At 35.3% G+C, this 15,065-nt stretch overlaps 1 protein-coding gene across 10 annotated transcripts in view; it reads right to left on the minus strand.

The window, feature by feature from the left end:
• Positions 1–834: 834 nt before the first annotated feature.
• Positions 835–15,065, minus strand: part of TSGA10 (testis specific 10) — a 101,659-nt gene continuing 87,428 nt past the window's right edge. For 9 of the 10 annotated variants that reach the window (XM_032653138.1, XM_032653133.1, XM_032653137.1 and 6 more), the window contains 4 exons: positions 8,285–8,487; positions 6,235–6,339; positions 5,908–6,057; positions 835–1,441 (listed from right to left, as the gene is read on the minus strand). In XM_032653138.1, the coding sequence (XP_032509029.1) occupies positions 1,417–1,441; positions 5,908–6,057; positions 6,235–6,339; positions 8,285–8,487 (483 nt within the window). In that variant the 3' untranslated portion in view covers positions 835–1,416. Of the gene's footprint in view, positions 1,442–5,907; positions 6,058–6,234; positions 6,340–8,284; positions 8,488–15,065 lie in introns of those variants that run through there. The other variant, XR_004352893.1, reaches the window with a different exon arrangement.

A 15,065-nucleotide genomic window follows, 5' to 3' on the forward strand; every position in this document is an offset into this window, starting at 1 on the left:
GTATGGCTGATTCATTTTGCTGTGCAGTAGAAGCTAACACAACATTGTAAAGCAACTATACTCCAATAAAAATTAATTTAAAAAACCCCAATATATGTTAAGTGCACACAACAGGTGACACTCAGCTCCTTATCAGCTCTTCTAGGAGGTGGAGAGGCTAAAATGAATATTGTGATGCTTTGCTACCTGGCAGAGGTTAATTTTGCATATCTATTGGTATATTATTTAATACCAGCAAGAAAAACTTTTTGTATATTATTCTGTAACATGTTTATAAAAAGACATCTTATTTTTAATTATTCAATTTTTAAAACCAATCTGTAATAACTGTCCTGAACTAGCTGTGTAAACCTCAAGGGTTTTAAAAATCAAAGTAAAGTGAATAGAGAGCATAAATTTATGGTGAAAAACATTAGAGAGCTAATGCATAAACAAGACCTAAATCAGGGCACTATCCTACATTACTGCAGTCATAATGAATAGCGACTCTATAAAATGAGAAACTGTCTGCATCATATGAATACTATTAATGACAGGGCTTTTAAAAATTATTAAAATGGCAAGAGCACAAACAGCTTCTACCAGTGGTGTTCCGACTGTAATATCAACATTAAATCAAAGTCTATGGACAGAAACGGCAAGAGATTTAGGAGATTTTAGGGAATAAATAAGGAAACACCACTGAACTTGGTACTCTACATTATAGACAGCTGCCACAGGCAAAAAAATAAATAAATAAAATGGCAATTAAGTTGACTGCAGCATTTTAATATTTTAAAGAAAAACATATTAAAAATACAGACTTTAAAAAAATTTTTACATTCTTGACAGATATAGCGTCACCTACCTTTCTAAAAATAGTAAGGGTGAACAATTGTAGAAAATGTATGTTAATTAGTGGTACAACACTATGTATTTAAAAACCCTGACACACTCGTACTATCTACTGCTTTGGAGTTAGATTATGGCCTAGAGTTAATGTCACGTTGGTTCCAAAATGGAATATGGGGTCCCAGGCCAGTATTGGTAAACTGCACCTATTGTGGCACAACTTGTCCAGCCATGAAAGCATAAATCACAAAGAAAAAATCAGTTTTGTAAAAACACTTTTCCCCCTTTTTATAATCTTCTTTATTTACTCCGGATAGTTAACATAACAGTGTTGAATAGTGAAGTAAGCAGATTTTACACTCACTATTACTGTATGGATAGAAAGAGACATATGCATTTTTGTTTTATATGAGTCATCTCAGATCACTGCGATATGGCACATGAAAACAGAGATTCAGAGGCACAACGTTAATAAATTCATTTAACATTGTCAAGCATTCAAAAGATAAATGCAATCATATAGCAAAAAAAAAATCAGTTTGAAACTTTGACCTCTCCCAAGGATATGAAGAATCTTTTCACGTGTCAGAAATCTCTATAGCAAAGATTCCTATAAGAGAGAAAAAAATTATGTAGATTAATATTTTCAACTCAATGATTTCATGATGAATAAAAAAATGTGTTCTAATATTACTTTGGTAAGACTTAGGATTTTTCCCTCAGCTTCTGTGTAAGAAAACAGATACAATGTATTTTTTCACTCAGTTTTCACAAGCTGTGATACATCCATATCATGGAATACTATGGATTCAACAATAAAAAAGAATGAACTATTGACACACACAACTTGGATGGATCTCCTGGGCACTGTGCTAAGTCTCAAAAACTTACATCCCATGTGTGATTCCATGTATACAACATTCTCAAAAGGATAGAATAATAGAGCTGGAGAAGAAATTAGTGTTTGCTCAGGAATAGGGAGGAGAACGAGAGGACTGTGACCATAAAAGGGTATCATGAAGGAATGAGTTCCTCGGGACTGATGGAACAATTCAGAACATTGACTGTGGTGATGTCATATGTGCTCTGTGTAAAAAAACTGCACACACACACAAGCACGTGTAAAAACTAGTGAAAACTGAATAAGGCCTATAGACTGGTTAATTATGCCAATGTCAGTTTCCTGGCTTGCCATTGGGGAAGCTGGGGGAAGGATATGTGGGACTATCTGTACTATTTTTGCAACTACCTGTGAGACTGCTGTAATGATTTCAAAATAATAAAAAGTAAACCAAAGCAAAACAAAACTGTGTTACAGTCACACAATGGAATATTACTCAGCAGTTAAAAGGAATATCCAATAATATCTGATACATACAACAAGCCGGATAAATCTCAAATATGTAGTGCTGAGTGAAAGTCAGCCACTACAGACTACATAACACATGATTCCATTTATACGACAACTTGAAAAGGCAACACTATAGGAACAAGAAACAGATCAGTGGTTCGGGGAAAGTAAATTAAGTACATTGACTGTTGTCTGGATAATAGGTGGCAGTCAAAGGATACCATTTAAAACTAGCAGCAAAAAGTTAAAAATTAAAAAAAGGGTACTTTAAGGGTACTATCAAATGTATTAATAGAAAGGTAACCATTATAATGAAACACAAAACTTCTTGAATATCAAAAGAAATGTTTACAAGCAAAGAAGAATAATCAAACAGAGTAAATATCACATAGTAAATGTGGTTATCATAACATAAGATGATATGACAGAGTTGAGGCCAAATTTAAGTTATATCAATAATATGAAGGAGCTTAACTCACCTGTTTTAAAAAAATTTCAAAATGATTCATAAAGCAAAACTCAAATCCATACTATATAAAAGTGAGATACTTAAAATGCAGTGATTCAAAAAAGTTAAAAATAAAGTGATGGACCAAGATCTACCAGGCAAATGGAGACAATAAGGAAACAGGAGTTGTAACTCTAATACCAGACAAAGTAGGCATCAAGTCCTTCCTCCTTCCAAAAAAATTAAACGCATCAGAAAATAACACTTCATAAAAGCCACATTCACAATAAAGATATGACAGTTCAGAATATCTATGCCACAAATAAAACAGCAAACCACCTATAGAAAACAAAATTTATAGGAGACATAAGAAATAAAAACATACTAATAATAGGTTTTAAAACACCATTCTTAGTAAAACAAGTGAACAAAAATTAAACGACATTATAAAAGAACTAAATAAAATTAAAAAGGCAAATCTTTTAGCTATATTACACTATACTCTGATAAGAAAGAATGTATCTTCTCAAGTGCACATGAACTGTTCACAAAAATTGATCATGCAGTAAAGTACAAAAAAACATCAGTAGTGTCCATAAAATAGAAATATTACAGACAATAGTCTCTGATCACAATGCAATAACACTCGGAATTAAAAATGAAACCAAAACAAACAAATAAAAAAGCTCTTCTCATCGAAAATTAAAAGATTTTCTATCAAATAGCTCTTGGGTAAAAGTGAAAATACAAACAGAAATTACAGAATTTATGAAAAATAATGATCACAAAAACACTATATCTCAGAATCTATGGGATATATTTAAAGCAGTGATCACAGAAAAATTCATAGCTCTGAATATCTACATCAATAAAAGTGAAAGAATGGTAATAAATGAATTAAATTTCTAACTCAAAACTCTAGGGAAAAAAACCCAACAAAGTAAATGAAAAAGCACAAGGAAGGAAATAATATAAATAAAAAAAGAAATTAATAAGAAAGAAAAACAGATTAAATCAATAAATCAAAATGCTGGTTCTTTGAAGCAATGAACAAAGTAAACAAACCATAGGCTAACGTAATCAACAAAAAAAGGAAGAAACATACATATACAAATAAGAAATGACAAAGGATATAACTATTGATACAGAAGAAATTTTAAAATTTATAAGATATTGCATTGGTTACTTCTGTGCAAATAAATTTGAAAACCTAGATAACTGAAAGCCTAGATAACTTTTAGGCAAATAGAGATAGAAAGCTTAAAAAGACCAATTTCCAAAGAAGCAATAGAGGACTTCCCTGGTGGTGCAGTGGTTAAGAATCCGCCTGTCAATGCAGGGGACACGGGTTTGAGCCCTGGTCCGGGAAGATCCCACATGCCGTGGAGCAACTAAGCCCGTGCACCACAACTACTGAACTTGTGCTCTAGAGCCCACAAGCCACAACTACTGAGCCTGTGTGCCACAACTAGTGAAGCCCACATACCTAGTACACATGCTCTGCAACAAGAGAAGCCACAGCAATGAGAAATCCGCGCACCGCAACAAAGTAGCCCTTTCTCACCACAGCTAGAGAAAGCCTGCGTGCAGCAATGAAGACCCAATGCAGCCAAAAATAAATTAATTACTAAATTAAAAAAAAAAGTCGTGTCAAGGCTTTAAAAAAAAAAGAAGCATAGAAAAAGTTATTAAGGAAGTACACCCCACAAAAAAAAAGAACCAAGGCTACATGGTTTGACATGTAAACTCACCCAAATCTTTAGAGATCAAATAATCCCCAACTATATAACTTGTTTCAAAGCACGGTAAACAAAAAATTTTCAAATTCTTTTTTTGAAACAAATATAACATTTATATCTAAAATTGATAAAAATAGCACAGAGAGAAAATTACAGACCAATATCACTTACGAATATTGATACACAGATCTCAAATAAATGAAATAGTAGTGAACACCAAGAAAATAATATACTATGACCAAGTAGGGGCTATGCCAGAAATTCAAAGATGGTTCAGTACTTGAAAATCTATTAATATAATTCACATATTAATAGTTCTAAAGAGAAAAACCATATCTTCATAGATGATAAAAAGGCCCTTGACAAAAACATCCTTTCCTAATAAAAAGTCTTGAAAAAATGGTAATGAGTAGTATTTCCTTAATATCATAAAACATATAAACCGCAATCCTAAAGCCAGTATCTTACTTAATGGGCAAACCCCACTGGCATTCCCACCACAGGTCAGAATTAAAACAAGAATGTCCACTTCAGTACGCGGGCCTCTCACTGTTGTGGCCTCTCCCGTTGCAGAGCACAGGCTCCGGACGCACAGGCTCAGCAGCCATGGCTCATGGGCCCAGCCGCTCTGTGGCATGTGGGATCTTCCCGGACCGGGGCATGAACCCGTGTCCCCTGCATCGGCAGGTGGACTCTCAACCACTGTGCCACCAGGGAAGCCCCAAGAATGTCCACTTTTGCTACAGCTATTTATCATTATTCTGATGATACTGGCAAATGCAGTCAACTAGAGAATACAATTCAAGAGATACATATAGGAAAAGAAGAAATAAAATTATCTCTTTTTGCAGATGACATGATAGTATATCTGGAAACCCCTAAAGATTCAACTACAAAACTTAATAAAAAAGTAAAAGAATTTAGCAAGATAATGTGATAGAAGAGAGAGAGAGAGGGAGGAACAAGTGCAAGAATGTGAGTGCATGAGACAGCATGTGTTGTCTCATAAACCCAGAAAAAGCAAATGCGGTAAAATTTTAATAATAGTGAGTATGGGTAAAGGGTTGCACAGATGTTCTTTGTATTATTTTATTTTTGTTAACTTCTTGTAACTTTGAAATTATTTCTAAATAAAAATGTTTTAACGAAATTGTGACATACAGGAATATATCTAAAATATTTTCCTCTGAAAAATTAGCCTATTATTTTCCTGAAGTATGTGTATTTTATGGTGCTGTAATAATTAGCCAATATTTTGTCAATGAAAGTATATGAAAAAACTGTATGATGCAGAAAAAAAAGAAAATCAGATTTTAAAAATATAATTTATGTAGACATTAGATAAAATAGACCTTTCTTTAACATTTATATAAAACTAATTATCAAAATACTTTATTTTTATGTCTACATATCTAATTATGTAATGATGTTTAAATAGCACTATTAATGGTAGACTGTTACGGAGTGTTCTTACCCTCTCAGATATTCAGTTTTTATTGCTATATGGTTCCCGAAGAACGGATCCTTAAACCACTTACTCTTCTAATGATCGATCCAGGCCTCGGTCAGGAGATCGGTGGTGAGAACGTTCTGGTGAGTGACATTTTGTATTTGGCTTTATTGTGGAACTCAAATGATAAGCACTACTTGAGTAATTCTGGCGGCGAAGTTCTTGCACAGCTCTTTCCCTAAAGCAAAACAGTGAGACTTTTACTAAACTTTATATCCAGCGACATTATTAACACTGTCGTAGAACTATAGTTCAAATCATGCTTTAAAATCTAAGCATCATGAAATAACCAAAATCTGTGGTTATCCAAGGAACAATGCTTTCCAGGCTGAACGTGGCATAGAGACACACTTACCTTTCAAAGCGCTCTGTCCCTAGTTGTCTCTTGGTAATGTCTAAATCAGCTTCTAACTGCGTTATGACGTTCCTGAACTGGGCCACGTCTCTACTCTGGATGGCCCTGTGTAAAAGAACGTGAGTGACAGTTAATTACAGGTAAAATATGGCTAGGACTCCTAGAGTACATGAAACCATGTTGGCAATGGTTTCTCAGCTGGATCCAAGCAAAATTGTCATTTTCATAGATGTATTAGTGCATCTAAAATATGCCAGCTTTAGATGTAGTAAATGTGCAAGGTAGCCTACTAAAAGCCTACGCTGTCCCAGCCCCATTCAATTAGTTAAACCTTTTCTGTCTCAGTTTCTCTATGTTTAGAGGGGTACTATTATCTATTATCTACCTATATTACTTATTTACTGCAGATCATTTTTACAAGTGTACTTTAAGGTATTAGGTGCATATTCCAGTGCATATAATACTGGAATTCACTAGCACCATGACGAATGTGTGCGTATATATGTACATTTAATTGACCAAATGCCTTACATATACTTGCAATGAAATTTCATGTATCTACTGTTAAAAACAAAATCTCTTCAATTTAACAGGATCTTCCTCAGGGCTAAACACTGCCTCAAAAACCCTGTGATAAGGCACACTACCATGAGGCAGATGACAGAGGTGAATGCTGCTTGCACAGAACATTCTATCCTATCTGTTGGCTTTCAGGACTGCATTACAGACTGCTGGAGTCTAAACTTTAGAGACTAAGAACACACAACTTTATCAAGCTTACTTGATACTACTCACCAGCCAGTCTAAAACAGAATGTACCCCTTAAGGTGGGAGTGTCGGCACATTTCACTGAGGCAATTTCCACCTACGGCTTGAGGAAATGATCCTGCAGAACTGGTTGAAGGTACCCCAAAAGCCCAGCTGCAGTGATTGAAAAGAATGACTCAATCACAGCTGCCAAAACCTAAAATCAGTTTCTGAAGGAAACGGGCCCTGGCTTTGCAGCCTTTGCTTAGTCGGGGCTCCTACAAGTAGCTGATTCCTGAGACCATGATTCCTCTCCTTCCCCACGTCCCCTGCTCGGATGGGAGGGCAGAGTTGAGGCTGGATGAAAAAGTGTTATAGATGGGACAGATAAGAACAGAGGCAAAGGGTCCCCATGAAGTTTTGTGAGAGGTGAGTTTAATAATAAAAGAATAAGTTTAATAATAAAATATTAGTTTAACATTTTAATAATAAAATATTCACTATGCTTAATAATAAAATATTCACTATGCAGGCAGGCATTTCCACCTAATCCTCCAGTCTTGTAAATAAGGTGCTAACGGCATTAGGGATTCTTAAAATAAAAAGTCAAAATCAGGGCTTCCCTGGTGGCGCAGTGGTTGAGAGTCCTCCTGCCGATGCAGGGGACACGGGTTCATGCCCCGGTCTGGGAAGATCCCACATGCCACGGAGCGGCTGGGCCCGTGAGCCATGACTGCTGAGACTGTGCGTCCGGAGGCTGTGCTCCGTAACGGGAGAGGCCACAACAGTGAGAGGCCCACGTACCACAAAAAAAAAAAAAAAAAAAAAAAAAGTCAAAATCAATGCTCTGGGGGAAGTCTTCAGCATTCTGTAAATGCAGTAGTTCTTCCAGGTAACCAGTATACACTTACAGGTACATAGGGAAATATTATGTGGCAAATGGAAAGATGGTAGCACTACCAGGTGGGTCCATAAATAGAAAAATTCTTCTGGTTTCAGAAGTGCTTAATTTCTTCTAATCTGGTTATTTCCTAAAGGCAATATGTTAGATCAATAGGTGTTCATTTATACCCAAACAATCAACAAAGATGGTTAAACTTAAATTTAGATAAATTTAGATAAACATATAATAGAAATAAGTACTAAATCTTAGACAAATCACAATATTTGGGGTCCTCAGTTTAATTAATAGCAAATTATGACACTAAATTGTCTAAACGCCAGCTTTAAAATTCTATTAATCTATAAAGTACCAAAACTTTAGAAATATGACTTTATGTTATCATATTGCTAACCAACTCACATTTTATTTTCTGCCAAACAAAGGTGTTCTTTAAGAAGCTGAATTTCAGATTCTTTTTCTTGAAGTGCTATCTGAGACTGATATTCTTTGTCTCGATTGGACACCAGCAAAGCTTCTAGATTCTGCATGGAGATTCTCTCATTTGTCATCTGACTCCTGAGGAGTTCTATTTCAGAATGAGCAGAATCCAACTCATTCTCCATCTGTACAATAACAGGAAGATACCTATACTTATTCCTATTCGTTCACTTAACTGATGTATTATCAGAGACTCATATAATGTCTGTATTATGTTATAAACTGACAACCACTTTTAATTTCTTGATTAGGAATCGTGTCCTCCTTCTTACCAGATACACACACGCACACACACTGAGTATCACTTTCCCCAACTCTCTGATAATATCAGAAAGTTCATTAAGTAAAGAGTTATTAATCTCAAACTTCAAACAATTTCCATTTCCAGCTTTGATATTTCTTATTTCTGCAAGACTGACATGGTAGTATCTGTAACTACTGCTTTGTCCTGAGTTGGGTGAATTATAAACACCTAATTTCCTGACGGAACATCATCACACTCCATAGTTAAGAAAGATAAGGAGTAATTGCACATTCCCTCTCTTGCATGATCCTGTGGAAAACTTCACTTTTTGAAGGTTATCTTGAGCCTAAAATACGTTCTATAAGCCAAATGCTTCTTCAAAAGGAGAAAAACCAGACATTATTTAGAAAAAAAGTATTCCTTATCTCATAATATATATTATAATAATTTACATATGCATTAAAAAAGTTAAATGTTGGGCTTCCCTGGTGGCGCAGTGGTTGAGAGTCCGCCTGCCGATGCAGGGGACGTGGGTTCATGCCCCGGTCCGGGAAGATCCCACATGACACGGAGCGGCTAGGCCCGTGAGCCATGGCAGCTGGGCCTGTGCATCCGGAGCCTGTGCTCTGCAACGGGAGAGGCCACAACAGTGAGAGGCCCGCGTTCCGTAAAAAAAAAAAAAAAAAAGTTAAATGTAAAAAGATAAAACCCTAAGAAAAAAAAGTTAAATAAAAATGAAATTATTAGGAAAGGGGCGGGCAGGTAGGGGAAGAACTTTTTAGACTAGATACAATTAAAAAATTATGTCTGACTGTAGAAAAAACAAACATATTTATACTCATTATAAAGAAACAAAATTTATGAGGAAAAAAACCAGATGAAAATAAACTCAGTAAATAGTTAATATCTTATTAATATAAGGAAGATGAACAAACTGCGGAGAAATATGAACTAATGATGTTAACAGAAAATGTACAAAATACAGCTAATGAGTAAACATATAGAATAACTTACCCTTACTAATAATCAAAGAAATAGAAATTAAAACAAGACGGTATTTCTAGTCCAGGATTTCTTAACTTTGACACTACTGATCTTTTGGGTTGGACATTTATTTGGTGTAGGGAGTTGCCTATGCATTACAGGATGTTTAGTGGCATCCCTGGCCTCTACTTACCAGAGATCCACAGCATCCCCCAACCCTGGTTGTAACAGTCAAAAATGTCTACAGACATTGCTAAGTGTTTCCTGGGGGGCAAAATCTCTTTCAGGTGAACCAATGTCGTACTTTATCAAACTGGCAAATTTCTTAGTTTTTGTGTTGATTCACATTAAAATGGGCAATGGCAATCTCATATACCTTGCTGGCAGGAATATAAAATAGAGCATCACATTTTTGGTAACAGCTTTATTGGAATATAACTCACATACCATACAACTTGCCCGTTTAAATTGTACAAGTCAATGGTTTTTAGTACATTAACAGAGTTGTATGATCATACCACAATCTCACAACCTATTGTGAGAACTTTTTCATCATCCCAAAATGAAACCCAGCACACATTAGCAGTCATTCCCCCACTCCTACCCCAGCACTAGCCCTAGACAATTCCTAATCTATTTTCTATCTCTATGATCTGCTTTATTTTAAACATTTCATATAAATGGAATCATACAATGTGTGTGTGGTCTTATGGGACTGCCTTCCTTCACTTAGTGTAATGTTTTCAAGAGTCATCCATGTTTTAGCAGGTATCAGTACTTCATTACTTCTATTGCCAAATAATATTCCCTTGCGTAGATGTAGGAATATTTGAGTTATGTACACTTTTTGGTTATTATAAATAATGCTGATAAGAACATTTGTGTATACGTTTTTACATGGACCTATGTTTTCATTCTTCTTTTATAAATAGGAGTGGGATTTCTGGACTTTATGGTAATCCTATTTTTTCACATTTTGAGGAACTGCCAAGATGTTTTCCAAAGAGGCCTATTTTACATTCCCACCAGCAATGTATGAGGGTTCCAAGTTTTCTACATCTTTGCCAACATTTGCTATTGTCTTTTGTAAATTATAGCCATCCTAGTGGTTATGAAATGGTATAGTTTTGTTTTGCGTCTCTCTGATTATTAATGATGTTGAGCATCTTTTCATGTGCTTTTTGCCCATTTATGTGTGTCTACAGAGAAATGTCTATTGAGATCCTTTCCCCATTTTTTGAGTTGGGTTATTACTAAGTTGCAAGAGTCCTTTATATACTCTGGATACAAATCTCTTATTAGATATATGATTTGCAAATGTTTTCCCCATTCTGTGCATTGTCTTTTTACTTTGTTGATATCATTTGCAGCACAAGTTTTTTATTTCGATGAAGTCCTTCTAATCTATTTTTTCTTCTGTTGTACTTTTGATGTGACTCTAAAAAAGCTTCACCTAACCCAAGGTCACACAGATTTATTCGTATGTTCTCTTCTTAAGAGTTTTATAATTTTAACTCTTACATATAGGCCTATAAAACATTTGAAGTTAATTTCTGTATATGGTATGTGATAGGAATCCAACTTCATTCTTCTCCATGTAGATGTTTAGTTGTCCCAGTAGCATTTGTTGAAAAGACTATTCTTCCCCCATTAAATTGTATTGATACCAATTTTTTGGAAATCATTTCACCACAAATGTAAGAGTTTATTTCTGGACTCTCAATTCTGTTCCACTGACTTATATATCTTTCCTTATGCTAGTACTACACTGTCTTGATTACTATAGACAGTTTTGACATTGGGAAGTGCTCTGACTTTGTTCTTCTTTTTCAAGATTGTTTTGGCTATTCTGGGTCACTTGCACTTCCATATTAATTTTATGTCATCTTGTCAGTTTCAATGAGGAAGCCAGCTGGCATTCTAATAGGCATTGTATTGAATTTGTAGACCAATTTGGGGTAGTACTGCCATTTTAACAGTGTTAAGTCTTCTGATCCATGGATGTGGGATGTCTTTCCTTTTATTTGGGTCTTTAATTTCTCTCTCTCTCTCTCTATCTCTATCTCTCTCTCTCTCTCTCCAAACTGGAAATAACAGATGTCCTTCAAAGGATGAATGATTAAACAAACTATGTTACAGGAATGAACCACTAATATATGCAACAACCTGGATGAATCTTCAGAGAATTATGCTGAGTGAAAAAAATCCAATCCCCAAAGTTTACATATCGTATGATTCTATCTATATAACATTCTTGAAGTGACAAAATTTACAAGTGGAGAACAGATTAGCTGTTTGTTTCCAGGGGTTAAGGAGAGGTTGTGGATAGGAGGGCGGTAGATAGTGCTAAAAAACGGCAACATGATGGGTCCTGTGATAGAAATGTTCCATATCTTGCCTGAAACAATGTCAAAAGCCTGGTTGAGATATTATACTATGGTTTTGCAAGATGTTATCAATGCGGGAGGCCAGGTAAAGGAGACACAACATTTCTTTGTATAGTTTCTTATAATTGCATGTGAATCTACAATTATCTCAAAATCAAAAGTTTAACTTAGAAAAATTATTTGACTGTCCCTTATATGCATAGTACAGCTGAAGAAACACAAAGATAAATAAGATAGTTCTTGTACTTGAAATACAGTTTATTATGGGGATAAACATAAATATATAAATAACTAAATTCTAAGGCAAAAAAATTTATGTCAGGAGTATTTAAAAATACTATGAGAATTAGCCTGATGACTTCACACCCATCTGGATAGTTATTAGCAAAAGAGAGAGAGAGGTTGGGGGAAGAATGGAGGGAGGGAGGGGGGTAGAGAGAGAGAGAAAGAAAGAAAGAAAGAAAGAAAGAAAGAGAGAAAGGCTGAAAAACAAGTGTTGGCAAGGATGTAGAGAAATTGGAACACTTGTGCACTGTCAGTGGGAATGTAAAATGGTACAGCTGCTTTGGAAAACAGTATGGAGATTCCTCAAAAAATTAAAAATAGAATTACCATATGATTACCATATGATCCAGAAATCCTAGTCTAATTTAATTTTTTACTTCGTTATTGTTCTCTATCTTTTTTTTTTTTTGCTGCCCCATGTGGCTTGAGGGATCTTGTTCACAAGCCCAGGGTAAGGCTGAAGCTCCTGTGGTGGGAGCTCCGAGTCTGAACCACTGGACTAACAGAGAACCTCAGACCCCAGGGAATATTCATCAGAGTGAGGTCTCACAGAGTTCCTCATCTCAGCACCAAGACCCAGCCTACAAATCCCAGCGTTGGGAGCCTCAGGCCAAATAACCAGTAAGACAGGAACACAATTCCACTCATTAAAAAAAAAAAAATCAGACAGCAAAAGATATGTCACAGATGAAGCAGCAAGGTAAAAACCTACAAGACCAAATAAATGAAGAGGAAATAGGCAATCTACCTGAAAAAGAATTCAGAGTAATGATAGTAAAGATGATCCAGAATCTCAGAAGTAGAATGGAGGCATGGATCGAGAAAATACAAGAAATGTTTAACAAAGATCTAGAAGAACTAAAGAACAAACAAACAGAGATGAACAATACAATAACTGAAATGAAAAATACACTAGAAGGAATCAATAACAGAATAACAGAGGCAGAAGAATGAATAAGTGAGCTGGATGACAAAATGGTAGAAATAACTGCAGAAGGAGCAGAATAAAGAAAAAACAATGAAAAGAATTGAGGACAGTCTCAGAGACCTCTGGGACAACACTAAACACACCAACATTTGAATTATAGGAGTCCCAGAAGAAGAAGACAAAAAGAAAGGGTCTGAGAAAATATTTGAAGAGATTATAGTCGAAAACTTCCCTAACATGGGAAAGGAAATAGTCACCAAAGTCCAGGAAGCACAGAGAGTCCCCTACAGGATAAACCCTAGGAAAAACACACCAAGACACATATTAATCAAACTAACAAAAATTAAATTCAAAGAAAAAATATTAAAAGCAGCAAGGGAAAAACAAAAAATAACATACAAAGGAATCCCCATAAGGTTATCAGCTGATTTTTCAGCAGAAATTCTGCAGGCCAGAAGGGAGTGGCAGGATATATTTAAAGTGATGAAAGAGAAAAACCTACAACCAAGATTACTCTACCCAGCAAGGATCTCATTCAGATTCGATGGAGAAGTCAAAAGCTTTTCAGACAAGCAAAAGCTAAGAGAATTCAGCACCACAAAACCAGCTTTAAAATGAATGCTAAAGAAACTTCTCCAGGCGGAAAACACAAGAGAAGAAAAAAACCCACAAAAAAACAATTAAGAAAATGTTAATAGGAACATACATATCGATGATAACCTTGAATGTAAATGGAATAAATGCCCCAACTAAAAGACACAGACTGGCTGAATGGATACAAAAACAAGACCCATATAGATGCTGTCTACAAGAGACCCACTTCAAACCTAGGGACACATACAGACTGAAAGTAAACACATGGAAAAAGATATTCCATGCAAATGGAAATCAAAAGAAAGCTGGAGTAGCAATACTCATATCAGATAAAGTAGATTTTAAAATAAAGACTGTTACAAGAGATAAGGAGGGGCACTACATAATGATCAAAGGATCAATCCAAGAAGAAGATATAACAATTATAAATGTTTATGCACCCAACATAGGAGCACCTCAATACATAAGGCAAATGCAAACAACCATGAAAGGAGAAATTGACAGTAACACAGTAATAGTAGGGGACATTAACACCCCACTTACACCAATGGACAGATCATCCAAAATGAAAATAAATAAGGAAACACAAGCTTTAAATAACACAATAGCCCAGATAGATCTCACTGATATTTATAGAACATTCCACCCCAAAGTGGCAGAATACACTTTCTTCTCAAGTGCACATGGAACATTCTCCAGGATAGATCACATCTTGGGTCACAAATCAAGCCTCAGAAAATTAAAGAAAACTGAAATTGTTATCAAGCATCTTTTTCTGACCACAACGCTATGAGATTGGAAATCAATTACAGAAAAAAATCTGTAAAAAGACACAAATACATGAGGCTAAACAGTGCGCTACTAAATAACCAAGAGATCACTGAAGAAATCGAAGAAGAAATAAAAAAATACATAGAAACAAATGACAATGAAAACATAACGACCCAAAACCTATGGGATGCAGAAAAGCAATTCTAAAAGGGAAGTTTATAGCAATTCAATCTCACCTCAAGAAACAAGAAAAATCTCAAATAAACAATCTAACCCTACACTTGAAACAACTAGAGAAAAAAGAACAAAGAAAACCCAAATCAGTGGTAGGAAAGAAATCATAAAGATCAGAGCAGAAATAAATGAAATAGAAACAAAAGCAAAGAACAATAAAACTAAAAGCTGGTTCTTTGAGAAGAAAAACAAAATTGATAAACCCTTAGCCAGACACATCAAGAAAAAAAGGGTGAGGACACAAACAGATAAAATTAGAAATGAAAGAGGAGAAAT

Source organism: Phocoena sinus, chromosome 13 (assembly GCF_008692025.1).
Source record: "Phocoena sinus isolate mPhoSin1 chromosome 13, mPhoSin1.pri, whole genome shotgun sequence".
NCBI lineage: Eukaryota > Metazoa > Chordata > Mammalia > Artiodactyla > Phocoenidae > Phocoena > Phocoena sinus.